The sequence below is a fragment of the Scaptodrosophila lebanonensis genome, unplaced genomic scaffold, assembly GCF_003285725.1.
Source record: "Scaptodrosophila lebanonensis strain 11010-0011.00,11010-0021.00 unplaced genomic scaffold, SlebRS2 tig00000136-arrow-arrow-pilon, whole genome shotgun sequence".
Taxonomy (NCBI): Eukaryota; Metazoa; Arthropoda; class Insecta; order Diptera; family Drosophilidae; genus Scaptodrosophila; species Scaptodrosophila lebanonensis.
In genome coordinates, this window is record NW_022060586.1 from 718,948 (window position 1) to 742,570 (window position 23,623).

At 37.5% G+C, this 23,623-nt stretch overlaps 2 protein-coding genes across 3 annotated transcripts; one reads left to right on the top strand and one right to left on the bottom strand.

Annotated features, from left to right (window-relative positions):
- Positions 1-9,308: 9,308 nt before the first annotated feature.
- Positions 9,309-11,590, bottom strand: LOC115629174. 2 transcript variants are annotated; one of them, XM_030525548.1, is made up of 4 exons: positions 11,327-11,590; positions 11,016-11,261; positions 9,856-10,058; positions 9,309-9,791 (listed from the first exon to the last, which is right to left on the bottom strand). In XM_030525548.1, the coding sequence occupies exons 1-4, from the start codon at positions 11,528-11,530 to the stop codon at positions 9,515-9,517; spliced, it is 930 nt and encodes a 309-aa protein (XP_030381408.1). In that variant the 5' UTR covers positions 11,531-11,590; the 3' UTR covers positions 9,309-9,514. The 2 variants fall into 2 exon arrangements, with proteins under 2 accessions (XP_030381408.1, XP_030381409.1); XM_030525549.1 differs by lacking the exon at positions 11,016-11,261 and having other exon boundaries at positions 11,383-11,497.
- A 9,615-nt stretch (positions 11,591-21,205) lies between these two features.
- On the top strand, positions 21,206-21,718 carry LOC115629200 (pre-intermoult gene 1 protein). Its single transcript, XM_030525600.1, has one exon. It carries the CDS (start codon positions 21,206-21,208, stop codon positions 21,716-21,718), a length of 513 nt encoding a protein of 170 aa, XP_030381460.1.
- Positions 21,719-23,623: the final 1,905 nt, after the last annotated feature.

The window sequence follows — 23,623 nt, forward strand, 5'->3', positions numbered from 1 at the left end:
GTTTAACAAATTAGGACTTATTAGGTATTCATATTAGAACACATAATGGATGAGAATTGTGTATTTAATTCGTTTATTATACTCTTAATAGTGGATTTGAATTATAAAAACAAGATAGAGGAATATTTAAATCATAAATAAATCATGAAGAAGAGGGAAAATTACCGTCAAACCGACCAGGTGTGCTGGAGTGCACGCATAGGAGAAGCAAAAAGAAGAGAAAGAGAGAAAACTGCTGCCGCAGATAACCTTAGGATGTATCTAGTATAAGAATGTGATTTGGATGCCGTAGCCTTGGAATTACAAACGGTGTTCACGAAGTACGGTAGCGGGAAACATCAGGAAGAAGTGGACAATTGGCAAAAAAAAACAAACATATAAAACAGAAGTTAAATAAAAGCACAAAAATGCACGTTAACGGTGTAAGTCTGTCCATTTACATTGGTATCATGTCCATGTGGGCAATACAGCTGCTGGCATAGCTTGGGCAGAGATAATATTTATGGCTATAACTTCCTATCACGATGAAACCTAACAAAGAACACATAAGCAGCAACTAGTTGTAATTTTCAAATCACATCGAACATGCATTACATGGGGGTTGTCTTAGCCCCCTACAAACAATGTTGCCAAATAAAGTCGACCACACGTTCATGATTATGACGCACTATTTCGCCTTAAAATGGAGCTGAGTTGGATTTGATGAAGATTCTTTATTAGTCACTAGCAGGTATTGCCCGTCTTAACCCGGCTCAATATAATGTTTCCAATTGTATTTATTTTGTGTGTGCATAACCTACCCATATGTTTTCACCTTATAAGTTACCAGTAGGAAGGCATTTAAGGTATTTAAATGAACATTTTCTGTTCTTGACAAACAATTGTTCAGTAGTCCGTTACATTTTTGTTCTTGCCAAACTATTTCTTTAAACGAACATGACCACTATAACTAATATTTTTTTAAACCTCCCCCCTTTGGAGTTAGAATTTTCCAAAAGCCTTTCTTAGTGTGCTCCTACACTATGATGGATACTATGAAAGGATACTTGAGTCCAAATTTCATCTTTTACCGTTTGGGCTGTGCGTTGATCACCAATTAGTCAGGACAAACTGTTTTATATATAGAGATAACGCAACGTTTTAAGATAGACTATGTGCAAAAAAGGGGAATAATTATAAGGGTATATCCTAATTTTAAATTCACATTTGAGTCAATACGGTCACGCACAAACTCGGAATATGAAACACGGCACTCGTGTCAATGCCGTGCAGCGATGAGCCACGATCAAAAAGCACTGACAATTCTCATCTCAATTTGCTAGAGTAAAACTTTCGATAGTTGAAGCCACCGATACCATCAAAATATCGAAGTTTGAATGCAATAAGCAGAATATTTAAATAATAAAATCTAATTATTTATTGAGATCAATAAGAACAAATCATATACATACATACATCTGCCCGCAATGCGAAGCAGAATATGCGTAGCTCCGTTATTCGGTTTCTGCTTTACTATCGCTTACGCAGTCGTTGCTTAGCGACGGTAACTGTAAACATTTGGCGTTTTGCCTTTGCAATTAACATTAAATGGTCAAAACGAAAGAAGATGAGCGAGCCAACAACTTGAAGTTGTTGTTGTTGTTTTGTATTTACATGCTTCATACATATACAGGCATAGATACATATGCTTGTACATATGTATGTATGCATGGGCACACATAGACACGAACTGTTCCCAACTATTTGATATTTGATATATGGCAAGTAAAAAACATATTACTAATAATTAATCGTTGAATGCCAATTTGTTGATATAGTTATGTTGATTACATTACCCAAATTTGAAATCGATCGGACAAAATTTATAACACAAACTATTCATTTGAAAAAGTGAATAAATATTAAAACCCCAATAATAAAATTAAATGCGATATATCGAAAATATCGATACTTGTGTTGATATATCGTAATACATGTCGAATACAAATACATCGAAAAACATCGTTTGAGAGATATTGATTATAATACTGTATTCGATTGTACACTGTACACATACATACATACAAATTTATTTGTATGTGTACTGTAACTGTAAACTTTTGGCATTTTGCGTATGTAATGAACAGGCGTAAATGATCAAAACGAAAGAAGATTTGCAAGCCAATAACTTGAAGTTGTTGTTTTAAAAATTTTGATTTGAAACCATAGAAAACTATTTTTTACAATTAAACAACAGTGTTCGATAGCCCACTGCATACTTGTACATACAAACCTATACAAACCTGTATATGTATATATGTATATGTATATATATACATACATACTTATTGATGTACATACATACATATGTACATGCTATACATACAGACGTATGTACGTATGTAATACATATGGTGCTGGCGTAATTCATAATGCGAAATTCTTTCTAAGGGGAGAAATGTCCCCCCTGCCCAACCTGTGTACGCCCTTGTAGTCCGTTGTCCTAAAAACCCCTTATGCCAAATGTACTAAACAAAGAAAAAAGAGCATAAAAATGTTTATGTTATAATGTTAATAATTTTTAATTAATTAACATTTCTTGCCCTGTCAGTGCAAGACGAATGTACTTTTGTACATACATATGTATGTATGTATGTACATACATGTGTACAAATGAACATTCACACATTAGTGTCTCACATTTTGCTTTGGCTACTTCAACCGTTTACACGCAACTACACGAACAGCTGCTTGTATGTATTTTTTGTGTGTGTGTGTGTGTATGTATACTTAGTTGTCCCCAACTGTTTGATATTTTGTATTGTTTGTTCTACCTGCATTTGTAAAATGCATATTTTAAGAATCGTTAAATGCAAAGTTGTAATTTTAGTTACGTAGATTATATTACCCAAATTTGAAATCGATCGGACAAAATTTATAACACAAACTTTTCATTTGAAAAAATGAATAAATATTAAAACCCCAATAATTCAAGCTCCAACACAAATTTTGAAAAACCGAGTGTACAGTTTTTTTTGTATTCTTTTTGAGAATATACAAACTAAGTTTGAAGTTAATCGGATAAAAATTGTAGATTTTTCATACAAACGTTGGAGCTCGTTTTCCCCCCTTTGGAGCTCGAATTTTCCGAAACCCCTTCTTAGTGCTCACTTTCATTATAAGAGGGATCTTGTGTCCAAATTTCAGCTTCCTAGCTCTTACCGTTTGGGCTGTGCGTTGATTGCCAATCAGTCAGTCAGTCAGTCAGTCAGTCAGGACAAACTGTTTTATATATATAGAGATTATTAAATCAAAAATTTTAATTTTTTGGACCCCCCTTTGTAAAAGTTGCGTACGCCCTCGGCAAGCACTGTTGTGTGAACGTGTGTGTTCCAGGTTGGATTTCATGCTGCACCTGTGGAGAAGGAACAACAAATTGTTGCAAGCATGAGGCGCATGGCATCAAGTTGCAGCTGGCTTCCACACTGCTGTTCCTGCTGCTATTGCTATGTTGGTTTTGTTGTCCTTTGAGTCATTCAGCGAGCCCGCCACCCATTGTGTCCATCTAAGCCGCCGTAGAAACACGAGCAGGAACACGAACACGAACACGCAACTTGTAATTGTCGCAATCGCTGTCAAATCGTGCTCACTGTCACAGCAGGAGTAAGGAGGGGGGCGTTCCCCCAACAGCAAGCTCAACAGGAGCAGCGTAAAGGGAGCTTTGATTGATGATCATGCGGATGATGATGATGGTAATTCTGACGATGATGATGACTATCGCTGACACAGAAGCCTTGCAGATGTAGAGGCAACACAGCCCGACAATTATCAGTGCCGAACATTGATGCCCAGCTGTGCGGGAATGGGGGCTTGGTAGTGCGAGTGACACTTGCCAATGTAATCAATAGCTGGGACAGAAGCGAGAATAACAACAACAAGAACAAACAGCGGGCAATAACAAAAACAAATTGACAAAATTAAAAACACACAGGCACACTCGTACTCGAACACAGACAGAAGTGGGGAGGAAAGGAGCCTTTGGACACGGCCTGTGCAGATAAGTATTATTATCTTCATTAAAAAAGTTTACGGCAGTGACGTGTGGAATCGAAATTGCAATGAATTGCCTTTAAATAGAAATAGTTGAGTTTGATTGATGCGCAGCAGCTTCAGCTAATTGATTGATTGACTCTGCGTTGGTGTTGGCGTCAACGGAAAATATGGTTTTAGCAGCACAAAGCGACAAAGGCTTATGTTAAGTTGTTATTTAAGCTTTTAACTCATGCATTTAGGTCTGGTTTGGGTTGATTTAAGGAATTCATAAAGATTCTGCATATGCCAATACCTGAAATGGTGCAAACAGCTTTTTTCTACCTCCACATAAGCATTTAAGCTTGCTTTGAACTTCTAAAGATCTCCTTTTAACTGTATGGTGCGCTTAAGCACTTAAGCTGAATTTACTTTAAGACTTACACTACAGTGCAGTCGGAATGTATGCAACAGACCCGACCTCAGAAAGTATACACATTTTATATGAATATATATAGGTATATCTTTCGCAATAGATCAATTTTTGCAGTTGTTGTTGCTGCTTTGGTGTCACAGGAAAAGTATAAAAAAAAGTATGTGTTTTGGAATGCAATATTATTTGCTGCATAATTTTGCATTAATTTCAATTAAATTGATTGTGGTGGGTGGGAGAGGTGGGTATAGGGCTTACAAAAGTCGGGCTCGCGTCGCTTTAATGTTCAATTATAGACTATTAAAACTTTACTTATTTGGGGCATTATCTGCCATTTGACATTAAGAGTAATAAGCGCGCTAAGGGATAGTTAAGACGTCTTGCGAAAGGCCTTAAAAATAAAAATCTGCCGAAGTATGTTATGTTACTCCTCAAGTCCAAGTACATACCCCTTGGGTACAGGTCGAAATATTTATTTGGATCTCCTTTATTTTACAAGTACATGAAGTACTCGTAGAAATGCTTTTTACTGCATCCATATAGATGAGGATTATTTTGAAACATATATACATACATAGTACATGCACATACTCATATGTATTTTTTTATTCCATTCATTGTTATACAAGTAATGCCTATTCAAGTGTAAAATAGAGCGTATAATTTGAATCTGTGACCTAATTAGTATTCATATTTAATACTAATATTGATCTGCTTTATTTGCTGTACAACTTTTCCAAATTATTAAGTAACTCATAGATATAAATTAAGATATAAAAACAAGTTGAGTGCAAAGCAACAGTAATTATAATAGAAATTTGCTTAAAAATGGCTTTTTTACATAAGTAAAGTAAAGTAAAACAATCCAATATACTATATTGTCGGCGAAATACCTAACCTCCTACCTCTTCTATTTCAATTCGCTACGTACTCGTATATATAAAAATCGATAGTTAAATGTGCACCGTTTATATTTACTAAAGTACATGGTGGAGAAAAAATCGATGGGATGCGAAAAAGGTTTATATCTGCTTGTAACTATTTAAATTTCCTAGTGTTGTTTTTTGTGATTGTAGCTGAACTGTTCCAAACAGACTATTGAGTATAACTGAATGAGAGAACCAAACTGAGCGCATCTAACCAATAATACAAGTAAGTTGCATTTTGTGGATGTGTCTTTTGTTTCCTTACCTTTAGAGTACACACATGAGTTGAAGTCATTATAGGCGGTTGCCAATAAATATATGTATTACATTCGAGCTTGTCTTAATTTAGTGATGAAAGGGTTCATTGGGCCATGCAATGGATGGATAAATGTATAGATATTTGGTGGCTTATATGTAGGCATAATATCGGCATACCGGCATGCTGCTGCTGAAAGCAACAATGGTGTGTGTCGACCTTTAAATAGCGCCTGCTTTCGAATCTTACAAAATTAGACAGCGAGTGCAAACGGCAGTCTACGAGTATGGTAAGATATGTCAAAAGTTCCTTTATTGGTTTAGCAGGAAATGGCAAAGAAAACATGAAAATCAATGATAGAGCAGGCGAATACATGCCAAAGCACAATTGTTTGTGTAGCTGTTCTGAGCTGTGAGCTGTATGAGGATAAACGAGAGTGTTCTCATGGACGTACATACTCGTATGTGTATGTGCATGTGTATGTGTATGTGAGTGCCAGTGTGTGTTTGTCTGTTGACGGCCATGTGTGTCATGTGTGTCGCCTAGGTAGTCTTCCCAGCTCGTGGCATATCGTCGGCGTCGGTGTTGACAACATACAGGCCTTTGCCTCTACTTCTCTACTTCGCCGCTTCCATACACATTTATGTACCCTACGAGTGTGTACTGTGTGTACTGTCCCGCATAGATAGTTTAGGCACGCAGCGTTGTGTCAGGGGCGTAGAGAAAAAGAGAAGAGCGACGCGAAAGTAACTGATTAAATTTGACACTTGCTCATTCGCTTTGCATACGGAATTAACAATTGGTACAGCGGAATAACAGCACGGAAAATTGGTTGCTTTTATTGGTGTCTTTTGTTGCTGTTGCTTAATTCCCACTGCCTATATATACTTATATATACAAGAATATATGTGTATGCCGTCGTCGTTGACTGGCTAGGCATTTGTTCTTAAAATTATATACGTATTTACATATCAAAATACATATGTACACGATTGTGTTTCAGCCTACCGACAAGCATTTTTCAGCATTGGTGGCGCCCAAAAGCAGGCAACAAAAAAATACTCCTTATTCGTATACGCATTTTTTTCTTTGCTTTGTAAATATGTATGTGAGTGAGTTGGTGTTGCTTAACAAAATGCGTGTACCCTTAGCCTGAAGTATTTAAAAATAAGCAGTACGAAACAAATTTTCAAGGCATTTTTCAACAAGTTACAGCCAACAACAACAGCAGTGAAAGTACAATAACAACAACAGCAAAGAAGTCGTCGAAAAGGAGCAGAGCAATGAAAAAAGGCGAAAACAAAACGAAGACACGGCGTAATTGTGTGCCTCTTGAGCGAGTGCTTTGTGTGTGCGTGTGTGTGTGTGTGTGGGTCATCATATATCACAATGTCGACATAGACATACACATATACATATACAAGTATTAGTGTATTTGTATTTATCCAAGCATGTGGGTGTAGTATTTGAGTGTGTACTTAGGTGTGCGTGTGCAAACATTTTGCGACATCCACACGCGCTACAGCAGAACGCATTGAGCAAACCAAGAGCAAAGCCCACATTGCCCGCAATTATCCGACAGAACACAAACGAAGATTCCGACAGTTTACTTTCTACGATATCGAATGTGTCTTGCCAGACTTTCTTGGTAGTAAGCCGCCCTCCTCATTTTAGTTGCTTTTAACATTTTTTCTAATAATTTGAGAAAGACAGTGCTCTGCAGTGTATGATAATTAAATTCTTGTATACCGTTTCCTCAGCTGACCGACAGACTGGTACAGCGGGAGAGAGAGAGGGACTCTTGCCAACTGATATTAGGAATTGTGTGAGCTGTAAAGTTGTTAGACTTATTGTCGCCACTAAGTTCCTTACCTCGTTTGGAGGTTTTTGTATGGACATAGTACATACATAATCATTAGCACATAATTATATATAAATATACATATTTGCACATATCTACACATTCATACATATATGCAATTACATATACACATGCTTGTATACTTGCACATACTTTCGTGCAAGTACACACGCACACACATATAGTATGTAACACTCGTATACTATCCACTTGCTTTGCATGTGCTGAAGACGAATGTCATTTCCACTCCACTTCCGCTGTCAACTCGACTGTCTGGCCCGGTGCTCTGGCTCTGGATCTGGCTCTTCTCTGCATGGTGTTCCGCCCCCTTGCCCCCTTGCCCCCCACACCAACTCCACCAAAGCACCACTCGCTGGCTTGTGCTTTGCAATTCGTTCCTTTTTTCAACATATACGGATATACGAGTATAGAATACTTTCGTGCTACTTTGCTCGCCTTGTTATTACTTTGTGGAGGCGAGTCCGGGGCGGCGGCTGTCCTGGCGGCAACACCGACAGCGGCAACTCCTGCGACAGAAACAGCAACAGCAACAGTTCCGGCCATTGTTTGAGTGGCAGCATTCATTGTTTGATGGCCGCATTGTGTGTTATTGTATTGTTTTTCTCTTCTTCCTTTTTTATAAGCATTTCGGTGTGCTTGAAGAATATGTACGAGTATGTGCGTGAAATTTTGTGGGAGCGGGGAATGTGATGCGTACGAGCATATAATTTAACTTGTTGCTCTTTGTCCCACTGTTCGGTCGCTCCGTTCGTGTACGTATGTTGTGGTAAGCGGCTTGACTTGGGCAATGTTTAACCTTTCACCCTTGGAGTCAGCCGCTAACAAGAGCAGCAAAAACCGCAAATAAATAATCAAACGAACCGTTTATATACATTCTAAATAAGCGTTAACAATGGGACACGCTCTCTTCTCCACCCCCTTTTTGCTACACACCTAGAGGCAGCACCAAAATAATATCGAAATGTTATTGTAACCGTAAGTTACAGGACCAAAGCGCATATATCGCGGGTTTAAATTCAATTTGTAAGATATATGGCATGTGGGGGTCGAAACCAGGCATTGACTCGACCAAAATATGATGAGTTACTTTGATATCTTTGGAATATTCGCTGGGGTGGCGTAAAATGTTGCCCTCTGAATAGGCCACAATGTCTTACAAATGAAGAGAAAGCACTGATGGATTGCTTGTTCCTATACGAGTGGGCTCAACTCTTACATACACTGTAAGAAAAGAAAAAAAGCAAGAGAGAGCGCTACAGTCGAGCTAATTCGACAGTGAAATACCCTATATCAAAAAAATAAATCAAACTTGTACAGCGCACACTCATAAGGTGTCTTTGTGCAAAATTTGGTGTCTCTAGCTTAAAGTCTCTGAGATCCAGGTGTTCATACTGACAAACAGACAGACCGACAGACAGACAGACACAGCTCGACTTGTCTTGTCATGCTGATCAAGAATATATATACTTTGGGGGGTCTGCCTTGCCTCCTTCTGTCTGTTACATTTTTCAGCTCTCGCTGAATAATACACTCCTCTACATTTCATGTACAGAGTATAAGCATATTAAACTCCTTTTCTGTATAAATATGATTTGTATGAAAAGCAAAGCAAGGTGTGACATATTTAATAATATGTTGAGCCTTATTGTTAGTTTATTCAAAAGAGCACAAATATCCATTATTCATGGAACATGATTCCAATTGGCTTCTAAGTTAAAACACGATAACCAAACGTGTGGCACAAATATCGGTTGTGGCATGGCGCACAATAGACCCAAAAACAAAACTGAATGGATAACCATATTGTTAAAATATATTTTTGTTTTCTTTTTTAACAATAAGTGATTTTACATAATTGGAATATATTTCAGAAATATTGAATTATTTTGCATACATCTTTGATTTTGAAAAGCGAAATAGGCGATTTTCACGAACCATGTAATATTTTCCTGATAATCTCTAAAAACACGACTTTCCAACTTGGTCTGTTGCAAGCTTTTACTCTAAAACTACGTTATATTTAAGTGATAGTCCTGATCTTCAACACATTCTAGACTTCTCACGCTCTTCACATCCAAGCGCACGTTGAATACTGCCGTGTTCAATAGAGGAATTGGCTTATCCGGATCAACGAGTCCATGAATGGCATCCCTTAATAGATGACAAACACTACGCGGAGCTAGAACGCTAAAAATCAGGTTAAGGCGGGTACACCGTCTGGCCCGTGTCCTTTCCAAGCCATAATGGAAGATACCATTCATTTTTGCAACGTACTGATACGAGCCGCTTTTTTAAAAGAGACAAAATATTTCGGTATCCGAAAAAGTAAACTTAAATACCGCATACTTACTTAACTCCGTAATATAATTGTTCCTGTTCCAACAGCTGGTTAACTATGGAAATAAATGCCACGCGCAAACCGCGCCGCGAGCTGAACTGGCGCGCCGTCATACTTTCAAAAATGACGCCTATAAATGCGTCTTTTACTTCCAAAGCAATTTTGAAATGCATGATTGAGTTTTCGAACCTCAGAATACGAAAATACCGAAATTTCTAGTGTAGAGAGTAACTTAAAATAACCACATATTGATTATATCGGGAATAGTGGTATTTACAAGTATATGAAGTAAGTTCTATTATAACAAAAAAAACTTCGAATCAGGAAACATAATACATATAACCAAACTTATTCTTATTCTTATTAACTATAGTATTGCAAATGATAACAAAAAAATAAATAAATACATAATTATACGATAAAGAAGTGATATAGAGACTTAATGAAGAAATCGCTTAAAATATTTTGCTCAGTCACTGTCACCGAAAAAAAATAATGTTGGCAACGAATACTTGATTTATTTTATAATATGTACTTAAATATTTTTTAGTAGGCTGAGAATGGGAATGGAGTAGATAACTATTACATATCTAAACCACCAATTTTTAGAACCTTGCAGTATTATATTATTCAATCATTCAATCATGATTACATCAACAAAGCTCTGATCCAAACATAGTCTTTAAGCATAAAGCAGTCCTCTTACCAAATGCTTGCGAAACAATAGAGAAGGCTATAGTCGAGAAAGCTCAACAGTGAAATACCCTGTATACCCTAATTAGAAATATATACATATTTCTTTTGACTGTTACATACTTGTACAGGATATAGTAGAAATGTCTATCAAAGTACGTTATTTTGCAAGACCAAGAGATGGATAAACATCGAATGGACATCGAGTCGATATTTTTCCTTCATGTACTATAACTTGTGCCCAGTTCCTATTCGAGCAAATATGTCTATTGAGTGTATTTTGTTTGTATTTATATCCTTTCGTGATAGCAATTAACTCACTGAAATTATGAGAAAAGTGTGTAAAACATTGTTTCGCCAACTGTTTGGAATCGCAATTGGAAATACTATTATGTTTAAAAAAACAACGTTATGTTAGCCAGACCTAGCCCGGAACGTGAATCGATATTGTCAGTGATAACAACTGCCCAAGTACTCACGCGCAGTAAATTTAATAATGTAACGGTGTAAATAAGGCGCAAGTGCATCACGGTTGTCTCTTTGTCACTAAAGGTTGAGGGAACACGCTCGAATTCGTCGTAGAAGTGGTCGATAAACCTATGTGATCTCAGCACTTCAATACCTTCCTGTCCCATCTCGAGTTTTGCGTGGAACGGAAGCAAATTGTTGGCGAACTGCGAATAATAGCCGGCGCTTACGTAGAAGCTGGTGGCCTGATCTAAAATCTGAAGGGTCGGAAAATGGTGACCAGAATTGAAAAGCCACTTATACACCTTCGTTTGACACTCACATGCAATAGAGATAGAACTGACTTCATCCTTTTAACATCAACATCAACATCCTTACCCCCATTCGCCTCCGCCTTCGCCTCTAGGCGCTTCAATTTGCGGACGTAGTTGCGATGGTAGTACATGATGTAGGCGGTCTGCGTGTCACGCAACTTCTGGGAGACATTGCGCATCCGTTTCTGCTGCCGAAAGCTCACCTTAGCCATGATGCGATGGATGAGCTCAATCGGCAACTTCAATAGTTCGTGATGTACCGGAGAGGGCCGTTTTTTTCCGCTTCTCTCCACCCTCGCGCTGTTCAGCTGTCCGTTTTCGTGTTTTAGGCGGCATTTTAATCCCACACAAAATAATGAGTGTAGATGTTTTATCCAGCAATAATTGCAAATGACGTTAGGTTCATTTACTGCTTGTTTCTTTTCTCAACACAAGTTTAAAATAAATACAAATTTAGAACGGCTTGAGAACCCCTCGTCTAAACAAAGTAACAACTCAAAAACAAGAGAGAACGCTACAGTCGAGCAGGCTCAACTCTTAAATATCCTGTACCGCCCCATAAAAAAATAAATTAATTTAATTTAATTTACCCAAAGGGTGAAAGGCTATACTAGTTGTGTGCGCATGTATGTAACACACAGAAGGATGCGTGGCAGACCCCACATTCGAAAGAAGAATATCATATACTTAGTAAATAAACTTTTAATTATAGCCACATTTTACTTAACCCAGCAAAGACGGGCAAGACCTGCTAGACTACTATATAAAGTTAGGGACTTGCGTAAATTCAAGAACTTGAATTATGTTGCATAAAATTATATATACTAAAGAACCGTGCTATCTGTATGGAAAACTACGTTTTAGTGCCTCCACAAGCACCAATAATATAAATTATGTACGGCACAAGCTTGGCAGTTCTGAAGGGCAATTCTTTATTCATGCTACTCGCCTTTGGAATCAACTACCACAACATTTAAAGAAAATTATAGTGCATCGTAATTCAGGGATAAATTAAATTTGTTCTTAAAAAATAAGTAACCAACAATATAAAATGTCCGTAGTAATAAATAATACAATAACTAATCTCTAAATTTTATAAATTAAGTAAGTAGGTTAATCAAATCGTCTTAAATGTTTTTCTTAGAAAATTGTTTGTTTTTGTGACTAGTGCAGTAATTTATAAGAATTTTACTTGTCGCACTAGAAAATAATAATAATAAATTAATCAACATATAAGGCATCTTTGTGCAAAATTCGGTGTCTCTAGCTCTTATAGTATCTGAGATCCAGGTGTTCATACGGACAGCTAGACAGACGGACAGACAGAAAGGACTAGATGCCAAGTTTCATAATGATAGGCCGATTTAACAGGAAGTTATAGCCATATATGTATATATGACTATGCAGTGCCCGCAGCTGTTGTTGTTGTTGCTGCTTTGGTTATGGTATGCTGTTGAAACTGTACATGAACATGTCTCCACTATCGTATATACGAGTATATATTGAATAATTTGTATTTAATTTAATTAATTTAATTAAAAACAAGAGAACGCTACAGTCGAGCAAGCCCGACAGTGTAATACCCTGTACCCAGGTAAACTTCCGTCACTGAGTTATATGCGCCCATAGCAGCAGAAAAAAGAGGAAGAAGAAGAGCGAACTTGTTGCTGCAGTTTTGTTCGCTAATAACTTTTCTTAGAATTGACCGAATTGAATAAAACAATAGTAGACAATTATATATAAATTATGTGTGCAGAGTTTGGTTTAGGTAGCATTTGAAATGTGGACGCTATTGACGAAATTCTGTAGCGGTGGAAGGGGGGGGGGGGGGGGGGGGAAATTAAAAAAAAAAATAAACTCGTCCTTACTCGGACCTAGGAGAATCTGGATGCCAACTTTGGTTATTCTAGCTTTTATAGTTTCTGTGATCCTCGCGTTCATCCAGACGGACGGACAGACGGACGGACAGACGGACGGACATGTCTAGATCGATTTCTCTCGGCATGCTGATCAAGAATATATATACTTTATGGGGTCGGAGATGCTTCCTTCTGTATGTTACATACTTTGCACAAACCTAATATACCCTTTTTACCCTACGGGTACAGGGTATAAAAATAATTTTTTTTTCTTTTTCTCCTTTTTTGTGGGAGGTACAGGGTATTTAAGAGTTGAGCCTGGTCGACTTTAGCATTCCTTTCTTGTTGTAATTTCTAAAATTATTCTAAACATATGTACAGAGTATTTCAAAGTCGGGACACTTTTTATTATACCCTGTACCCAAAGGGTACAAGGGTATATTAGTTTTGTGCGAGTGCACATGGAACACACAGAAGGAGGCTTGGTAGACACCACAAAGTATATATATTCTTGATCAGCATGACAAGCCGAGTCGATATAGCCATGTCCGTCTGTCTGTCTGTATGAACGCAAGGATCTACGAAAGTATAAGAGCTAGAATAACCAAACTTGGTATACAGATTCTCCTGAGACCGAGAAAGGACGAGTTTGTTCATTTTTTCTGATCCACCCCCCCACTCCCCCCCTATTACCGATTTTCTATAACACCCGTAATTCTTGGAATTTTAAACTAAAATTTGGTAGTCACATTAGGTTAGTAATTATATATTTTTATTTTTTTGTATTTTAAGTTTCATTATGATAGAATGATCGGAAAGAAAGTTATAGCCATATAACCAGGCCCAATGCACACATACATACATATGTACAAGTACACAAACACGCATAAGGCACGATTCTGATGTAAATGTATGTATGTATGCATGGAATATTTTATATTTAATTAGTTAATATTTAGTTAATTAATTAAATTAATTTAGTTAATTAATTTAATTAAATTTATTAATTAATTTAATTACTTTTTTGTGGGGTGGTACAGGGTATTTAAGAGTTGAGCCTGCTCGACTTTAGCATTCCTTTCTTGTTTTTATACTCTGTACATGAAATGTACAAGAAGGTGCGGGAGCTGAAAAATGTAACAGGCAGAAGGAGGCGTGGCAGACCCCACAAAGTATAAATATATATCCTATATCCTCCTATATCTCGGAGACTATAAGACCTAAGAACACCAAATTTTAGTCCAAGATGCCTTGTGTGAATACGCAGAAAATGTATATTTTGGAATTTCCCTCCCTCCCTCCTCTCTCTCGCAAATGCGATTTTGTCTACCTCCCGTAATTCTTGGAATTTCGAACTAAAATTTTGCAAATACCACCAGTTAGTAATTATGTGTCCGTATGCCAAGTTTCACTATGACAGACCGATTTACCAAGAAGTTATAGTCATAAATATATTTGCTGCTGCAGCGCTGCTCAAGCGCTGCCCGCGGCTGTTGTTGATGTTGCTGTTTGGTTGACTGCGAAAATGCTTACACAGACATGAATTGATGCGCATAGGCATACATACACTCACACACTGCTATGTAAATGTGCAATTATAAACCCCTTACGTGAGTTCGAATACCGAGAGAGCTAAAATCGATCAAATTTTTTTTTTATTTTATTAATTTTTTTTATTTTCTATAATTATTGTAAACATATGTACAGAGTATTTCAAAGTCGGGACACCCGACTTTAGCTTTTTTACTTGTTCAAATAAACTTTGAAGTCCCTGAAGCCCCCTTTTGACGTTCGAATTTTTCAAAACCATAAATGTTTCCTTACACTCTAAAAGGAAACTTGAGTCCAAATTTCAGCTTTCTATTTATATAGAGTGCATCCATATTTGGTTTGATAAATACGTATGTGTGGATCGTTCAAGCTCCCATTACCTATATCTATTGAAGTATAATTTAGTTAATGAGCAGATATGTAGGAAGGCAAAGCCTAATGAAATATTTACAAAGAAATACAAAATATCAGTACAATTAAAATAAAATAATAGTGATAATTATTATTATTATTATGACCATTGCCGAGTTTTGTTTTACTAGTGTAAGGTACATGGCCTCTGCGCAAACGGAGATGGATCCTTAACTCGATTTAAATGTAATAAGATAATATTCTGCCATTGCTGCATTATTAAGCGACAGAAATTTAGTTTCCGTTAGAGACATTCAGCTATAAAAGTATAAAAACGGCTACAAACCTAATGGCTGCCTTAAAACTTGCAAATGCTGCCATTTGGATTTGTTAAGCGTTTGCTGCATTTGTTCGTGACAACGTTAACCATCAGGAACAGCGCCACCATCGGTGTCTACCCACATATACTTCTAGAATTCAGGGTGTGCCTTTCTTACAAATACCCCGGCATGTCGTTAAGTTCATATTTAAAATGGAAGTAAAAACATTGCTAAACTGAATTGTTAGAGCGTGCGTTTTGACGTCCTCGTATCCAAATGGAAATGGAAATTATTCGCCGTGTTTAGCTACGTACTGCTGTTTTTTTTTTGTTCGCGGGCACTTTGTATTTCTCTAGAACGCTGTCTTCTGTGATTGCCATTGTAAGCTCCTTTTTGTTGGTACAATTGGTGCCGTTGTTGCTGCAGCGGCTTCTGCTTTCATCCTTCCTTTACAAAAGTGTTCGATGCTTGGCCAAATGGTGCAGTAGAATATAAATAAAATTGTGCCCTTGTCTATCGCTGTTCAAAAGCGGAGAAATAAAATGGCAAGCATTAATTCAAGCTCTAACAAGTTCATGGCTGTTGTGCGAGCTCAAGGATTTGGTGAGGAGTATAAATGCGTGCTCTGCCAGTTCAATTGAGCCTGCGAAAGCAACCGCTGCTGCTGTGCTTCCAATAATGCATCAAATCAATCAATCAATCTGCATATTTAAGTTGCCAATTAGCCGTACGGAAGCAACAGGATTTCAAGCAGCTATCCAACTGGAGGATCGAACGATCTGCTGAGTTGGTCGCACAGTGGAAACATCTTTGCATCTTTGTGTTGTACAAGATGCACTTCAATTTATTAATAATAATATTTATTAAACATTAAGTCACCTCAACAGAAAGAATCTAACCGCATTCTCAACATAATGTCATTAAGGAGAGCCTCGCTAAACTATAACTGGTGTTTGTAGCAGGTATGCTTTCAAAAAGTCGCGCTGATATTTGTTTATTGAATTCATTATAAGGTCCTCTCATAGGTAACTTTTATAACGCCCTTGATATGTGAACATTTTGGGATCCTTTTGGGATACTTATAAGGCTTAGCGAAAGGTTGGCGGCAAAAAAAACGCAGCCCCCTATCTGCAATGAAAAACTCTGATTTTTAAATCTATAGTATTACAACAATCTCACACGGTTTCTTTTTGGGACAGGCGCTTTATCAGTCCCCTTCACATTTTTGCAGAATGTAGAGCCAGACTCGGGATTTTCGATTTTATGACGAGTATGTAACATGCTTAATATCAAATATCGATTTCACGCCTATTGTTTGGCTTTCACATGAGTTTGGTGGATGACTTCATTAAGCTGACTTTTAATTTCAACGATTCTATTATTCCTACTTAAATATTTATGTGGCTACCTGTCTGCTGTACACGTTCGGCCCAATCCATAAGCTCGTACGTACTGTTTTATTCGTCTGCTACTTGCGTGCAAAATGATCCCTTGGGTGCAAGAGCCAAATAAAGTCAATAAAATGCGCTGCCATGGCGTCGTTGGCGTGAAAGGAAACAACAGCTCGGTCAGGACTGTCGGACTGAATTGACCAGACAAGCAGGCTACAGGCTTCCATCGAGTAAGAACACAATGGCGGACAAGCTGCTGGGTAAGTGCAGAGAGGGACAACGCAAATGGTAAGAAAGGCTTGGAGAGATAAGTATAAAAAAAGAAAGAACGCAACAGTCGAACAGTGGATGAGACTTGAAACAAAAGTAGGTAATAGATTGCGTGTGCAAAGTTTGGACGGAATGTGGACGGTACTGACGAAATTCTGTGGCGGGGAGAAGAGGGGGGAATTTAAAAAAATTAAATAAGCTCGTGTTGTTTGCCAAGTTTGTGCTCAGCCGTTTCCGAAATCCAGGCGTTTATCCAGACGGACAGACGGATGGGCAGACCAGATCGATTCGTCTGGTCATGCTGATTAAGAATAAAATATGTGGGTTTTAATACAAATTAGATAATGTATTTGGAATATTGTCTTGTGGTTAAAATAAAAAGAAAGCACAGCACTTCCGCGAACAACAATTCAAACTGGCCTTGGCAACAACTCTCTATCCACACACTCTAGCAACTTTACTCCAGCAACACAACTATTCTCCTTTCGTGTTCGATTCTCAAGCCTATCCATAATTTCCGATGCGGTACTAGGCCAGGGTTGCTAGTAGGGCATTCTACTCTCGCATTCTACTACTCACATCCCACAAATATATGTACAAGTATTTATGGGGTCGGAGATGCCTCCTTCTGCCTCCCTGTTACATACCTTGCACATCCACAAACTGCGTCATCAAGTTCGCTCCTTAGGGGAGAAGGTTTGTCTGGGTACAGGGTATTCCACTGTCGGGCTTGCTCGACTGTAGCGTTCTCTCTTGTTTATTAAGATTTTATTTGTTTGGCTTTTTGAAGTATTTAACACGTATATAAATATTCTCTACATACTCGAAGGTACAGAGTATTTGAAAATCGTGGCATCCGACCTTAACTTTTCTACTGGTTGCTTCTGATTCTAATCGTTCTTCTTCTTCTTTTTGCTTCTGCTAGAGGCGCATTTAACTCAGGGCCGAAAGTTTGTCTGGGTACAGGGTATTTCATTGGCGGGCTTGCTCGACTGTAGCATTATATCTTGTGCCATTATTTTTGTGCAAGAGCCGACCAAAGCGAGAAAACGATGCCCACACATTAAAGGGTGTTCATCAATCAATAAAATTATTCGACTCGACTTAATTGAACGCAGATTCGCGTCAGGCTGGATTCACAAAGCTGGGGGCTATGTGATAGCCGTGCTTCCCACGCACTCGGATTGCTGTGCAGAAGAACAAACATTCATTTGCACACATTGAAGGCAGCATCCATGTATTAAGTACAAGTATACTATATATAGCATACGAATCGAATTGCATCAGAGCTCTCAAATGGTTTTTCTTCAAATTTATTTGAGCGCAGCTGTTGCTGCTGCTCTGCATTTCCCCTTCTTCCCGCCTGCTACCTGCTTGTCTTAGCCGATTGCCATTTGTTAGCGCTATCTGTCTGTTCCTGAACTGATTGCAGGCCCTGCAAAAGTCTGTTTGTTCACATGTCGCACATTAACTTTGCAAATGTCTCAATAAAATCAATATAAAAAATATGCTGTGCTTTATCACGGCGATGGATTTTCCCACAGCTAACAAGGAAAGCAGTACCAACATCGCAACATCAGCGACAGGAGCAAAGCAGCATCGAAAACAATATGCAATACTGTATTCGTAAACACTGAGCTATAAAATACAGGTCTTTACTTCCTTTTGAATTAAAAGAAAAACTGTGGAGACAGATGGTGAGGATCAGGGTGAATTTTATTATTTTTTCATTATTATATGAAGAAGAAGAGTAGAATTAGAGGCGCAAACGGGTCATTTGATGGCAGTTGTTGGTTGACGACTTACTCCCGACAGTACCAACCACGTAGTTCCAGTTTTCATAGCCACAACTCATATGCGAAAAGTTTGGGTAAAACATTTCTCATGTCCAAAACAATTTTTGTTTGGATTTTGTTTTTCAAATGAAACTAATTAAATAATATTAATAAAATCAAAAACACCTATAACCTAAAATAAAGTCGTGCAGTTTCAATACAATAAATTAATCTCATATATATATATATAGTAATATATATAGTCATATAGTACAGTAACAGTAACTCATGCTTGACCTTGCATTAGGCTATATGCGCTCAATCTCAAAAAGGTGAATCGTATGAAAAAAATGTTGATACAAAAGTTTTCGTGAATTTTATGACCTTTGACCTTTCGCCGTGAATATCTTAAGACGCGGGCACGATATTATATGATACTTTTGAGTCAACATATCGAACGTCAAAACAAAGGTGTATACTAATTTTCAGCTTATTATCACAAATTCCGTGGTTGACCTTTTTTTTGCCTACGACGACTGGGCTATGACAGCAGATAAGACTAGGGAGGTTCAAGGAGAAGACTCAAGAAGATTCTGCCATATCTTCTAGTAACTCTTAGTATAAAACTGGTTACGAGTGGCGTGTTCGTATTATGACATAAGACACTTTCACGTTCCAAAAGCTTTTGGCTTTTTTTTTTGCTATTATTTTTGTTTGGCTATTAATCAGACTTTAAAGTTACGACTTATCTTACCTTAATAATAAGAGTGACGGGCGATATTTATGCACATATTTAAAAAAAATTGTATATCTTTATAATTTTATTACCACCAAATCCACTTTCTAAAATGTATTTTAATTTAATTCATATATGATCTATTTCAAATTCTATTAAGAACTATTAAATATTATTATTCTTATAAAATATTCTTATAACAGTATACAAATTGAACAACGAATTTAAATAAGGTACATTGTAGATTATCGATTACACAAAGACTAAAATATTTTCAAGTATCAACATATCTAACTTTACTCTAAACATTAATTTTATATTTTCAATTATAGGGTATCTAATCCCAGTTTTTCTTACATTAATATGTGATTTAGTTTAATGTAAAGCTTTGATCAAATATATTTGTTTCTTACATTTTCGTGCATTTAAATAATTATTTTACTCACACTCGTAGGTAGAGTGTTTCAAAGTCGAGGCGCCCGACCTTAGCATTTCCGCTTGATGTTCAGTTGTCTGTATGAGTTCCTGAATGCATGAGTGTGTGCTTTTTAAAAAGTTTACGGAATAGTTTCGCATACTTTGCGCCCTCATTTTGCTTATTTAGCTTGCACACCTGAAACTATGCTCGCTTTATTTAATAATTAATACTTAGTATACTACTTGGCATAACACTTTTTGGGTTCATCACGTAAATTGACTTCAAGTGGCAAGTGAGTGGAGCTGCATCTTAACATGTTCCTGGGCTTGCTACTACGAGCTAATAGAACTCGTATAATATTATTATATAATTTATCAAGAACGATAGGCGCATTCCCAGGACATCGAACGTGACCGTCGCGACGGTCGTGACGGTCGCTATTAATTGAATTGAATTAGTTTCATTAAAAAAAAAAACAATTATGTGGTTTTTTGGAAGTGGGAGTTTCTTGTTTTATTTTTATCGACTGTCATCGTCTTCAGCACTTCATTCTCTTTTTGTCATAGATCCCATCTCCACACACCCACAACATAATCGTTTTTTATTTTTTTATTTTAGCTAGTCTTAAGTAGTAATATTTATGAGTTCTCAAAACGTCAATTTCAAGTTCCCGAGGGCATTAACAGCCAAAACCCATGAAATATTCGCCTCTCTTGGGTCTGACTTTTTGAAACACTTAAAAGGAAATTTTGAAATTGTAGGATTACATGTGCAACGTTTAATTTATATAGCTTTAGAGCTGTAGAGAGTTGAAACGAAACTGTTGCTGGGGAAGGGCAATTACCTTACTAAAAAAAAAAAATAATAATCTTTTTTAATACCAAATGCTTTTTAAGCTCAAATCGCTTTAACACTTATAATTGGCATCACTGTGCAACCATCTGATGATTTAATGACGCCATCAAGGTTCTATTTTCTTTTTATCAGCCACATTTAGCAAATACAGAAAGCAAACCCGTGTTTTGTTTTAAATTTGGCATTTGTTTGCATAATCGCACATACCATATTTATGTACATGAAAGAGCTCCGTCCATATGCGTATTGAACCACAACGTCTATGGGCTCTATTATTTAGTGCCTCAGTGTTTTCCGTTTCATAGCTATAAAAAGACAAAGTTTCAAAACGAAACTATGACTTCGGGAATCGATTTTGAAAATGAAGCACTTCAGATTTCTAACCCTGCTTGCTCTGGCGCTACTTATGCTCAGCCAAGTAGCATCAGCACAAGATTCGTCCAACTCTCCGACTACGCCTGACTACGCCGATACTGATTCCGGGGATGAGTCCTCCGACACTAATGCTGATTACACCATCACCGATGCTGAGCCCACCACACCTAGCCAAGAGTCATCTGTCACTGAAGACGATACTGGAGTAACGGAAGAAAACGACAGCGACTCTATAACACCTACTGGAGGAGGCGATAGTAGCAATGGGGACTCTGGCACTACTCCTCGCAGTGGCAATCGTCGCGGTGCTAATCGTCGTGGTGGCAATCGTAGAGGTAGTCGTGGTCAAAACCGCCGTGGCAGCAATCGCCAAGGTAGCAACAACAGTCGCAACAGGCGCAACAATAATAGACGTAGCAGGGGCACCAATAATCGTGCCAGTAGCAGAGCCAACAACAACCGTAGAAATAATAGGGGCAGCAACAGAAACCGCGGTTAAATATTGAGAATAACCTTTATCTCACACAACGAATAAATAAAACAAATTGGCAAAACAATTAAAGCAACGGGATTAACTGGAAGTAGATAAGTAGAATAATAAAATTCTTGAATTCTTCCCGAAATGCTCACAAATTACTTAGGCTAAGTCAGCGAGATAACCCTATATTGAGTTGGTTGGCTAGCCGAAAAATTGTTCAAATCACAGACTATTTTGGTACCTATTGCCGCTTGGAGGCGTTTCGTCCATCCAGTAACCTCTATATTTACCAAAACACCACTTAGACAAGAAAATACTATTTCCAAATGGTGTCCAAAAAGTAGTGAAGGTGGGGTGACGGTGTTCCTCATTTTGCAGGCTCACTAAAACAGCATAACATCCATTGGGAATGCCGTCCTTGGAAAATATACCTGTAGTAGTGGTTTCGGGAGCCCATTACCTATGTGCCATTTTATTGAAAATCGCGCACTTGGAGCACCTTCCATCTACCGCCTCCTCCACCGATTTTTAAAAAGGGTATATTAGGTTTGTAACAAGCAAAAGGAAGCATCTCCGAACCCATAAAGGCTGTAAATAATCTTAGTCAGCAAGATGAAAGATATTGATTTGGACATGTCTGTCCATCCGTGCGGGTGGATTACCGCCATATTAACATCTGGATCTCAGAGATTATAATAGTTATAGACAGCAAATTTTGCCCCAAGGTGCCCTAGATGAGTAATGATATGAGAAATGTTTTCTCTTTTCCCCCACCCCCCGCTATTGAAAATTTTCCATAAATCCCGTAATTCTTGGAATTCTATTTATATAAAACAGTTTGTCCTGGCTGACTGATTGGTGATCAACGCTCAGCCCAAACGGTAAAATTTGTGCTCAAATATCCCTTCATAGTGAAGGTGGGCGATAAGAAGCGGTTTTAGAAAAAAGTGGAAAATAGGCTCCAAAGTTTGGATAAAAAACCCGCATTTTGGGAGTTTTCCTGTAAAAAAATGTTGGGGCACAAAAGGAAACAGCCCACAGCCCAAACGACAAGAGCTAGGGAGCTGATTATTGGCCTCAAATATTATAGTATAGTGGCGGTACGCACTAAGAAGGGGTTTTGGAAAATTCATATTCCAAAGAGGGGAAAACGAGCTCCACATTTGTTTAAAAATCAAATTAAACCACCTTTAAATTTGATTTTTACAATCTATGAAAGAATACAAGAAAAACTGCATACCGGAAATTTGTCTTGGAGCTTGAATTATTGGGGTTTTTTCATATTTCTTCACTATTTTTGAAATGAAAAGTTTGTTTTATAAATGTTGTCTGATCGATTTCAAATTTGGGGTACATAATCAACATAACTACTTGTATATCTTCAAATTGGCATTCAACGATTTTCGAACTATATATGTATGTATGTTTTTCAATATACATATGAATGCAGCAACAATAAATAACAAAGCTCGCAAATATCAAATAGTTGGGGACTGACATTCAGACACACACGCATTGACAGACATATCAAATAGAGATAGATTCAGAAAAGACACGAACGGGAAAATGCAATAAAAACAATACGACCAAAATATTTGTTTTTAAAATTTTTTTGCTCATAGTCTATCTTAAAACGTTGCGTTATGCATACTTGTAGTATGTATTTTATTGTCGAGAAAAGCCATAAAATAAATAAAAATTTTGAACAAATATGTTAATGTATGTATGTAGGTCCTTAAAATTGGACTACCATATGCAACATGTGTACATATATCCACATTTTGTTGATATTTCGATTTTCAAAAATACTCTGCGTATTCATTCACCGTGCATGTGCGTTTGGGTTTTCTTTAAAGCCAATTACGTGAAAATGCTATGACGGGCCGAAAAAGCTGCTCGCATATTTAGAGTTTTCATTTAGAGTGT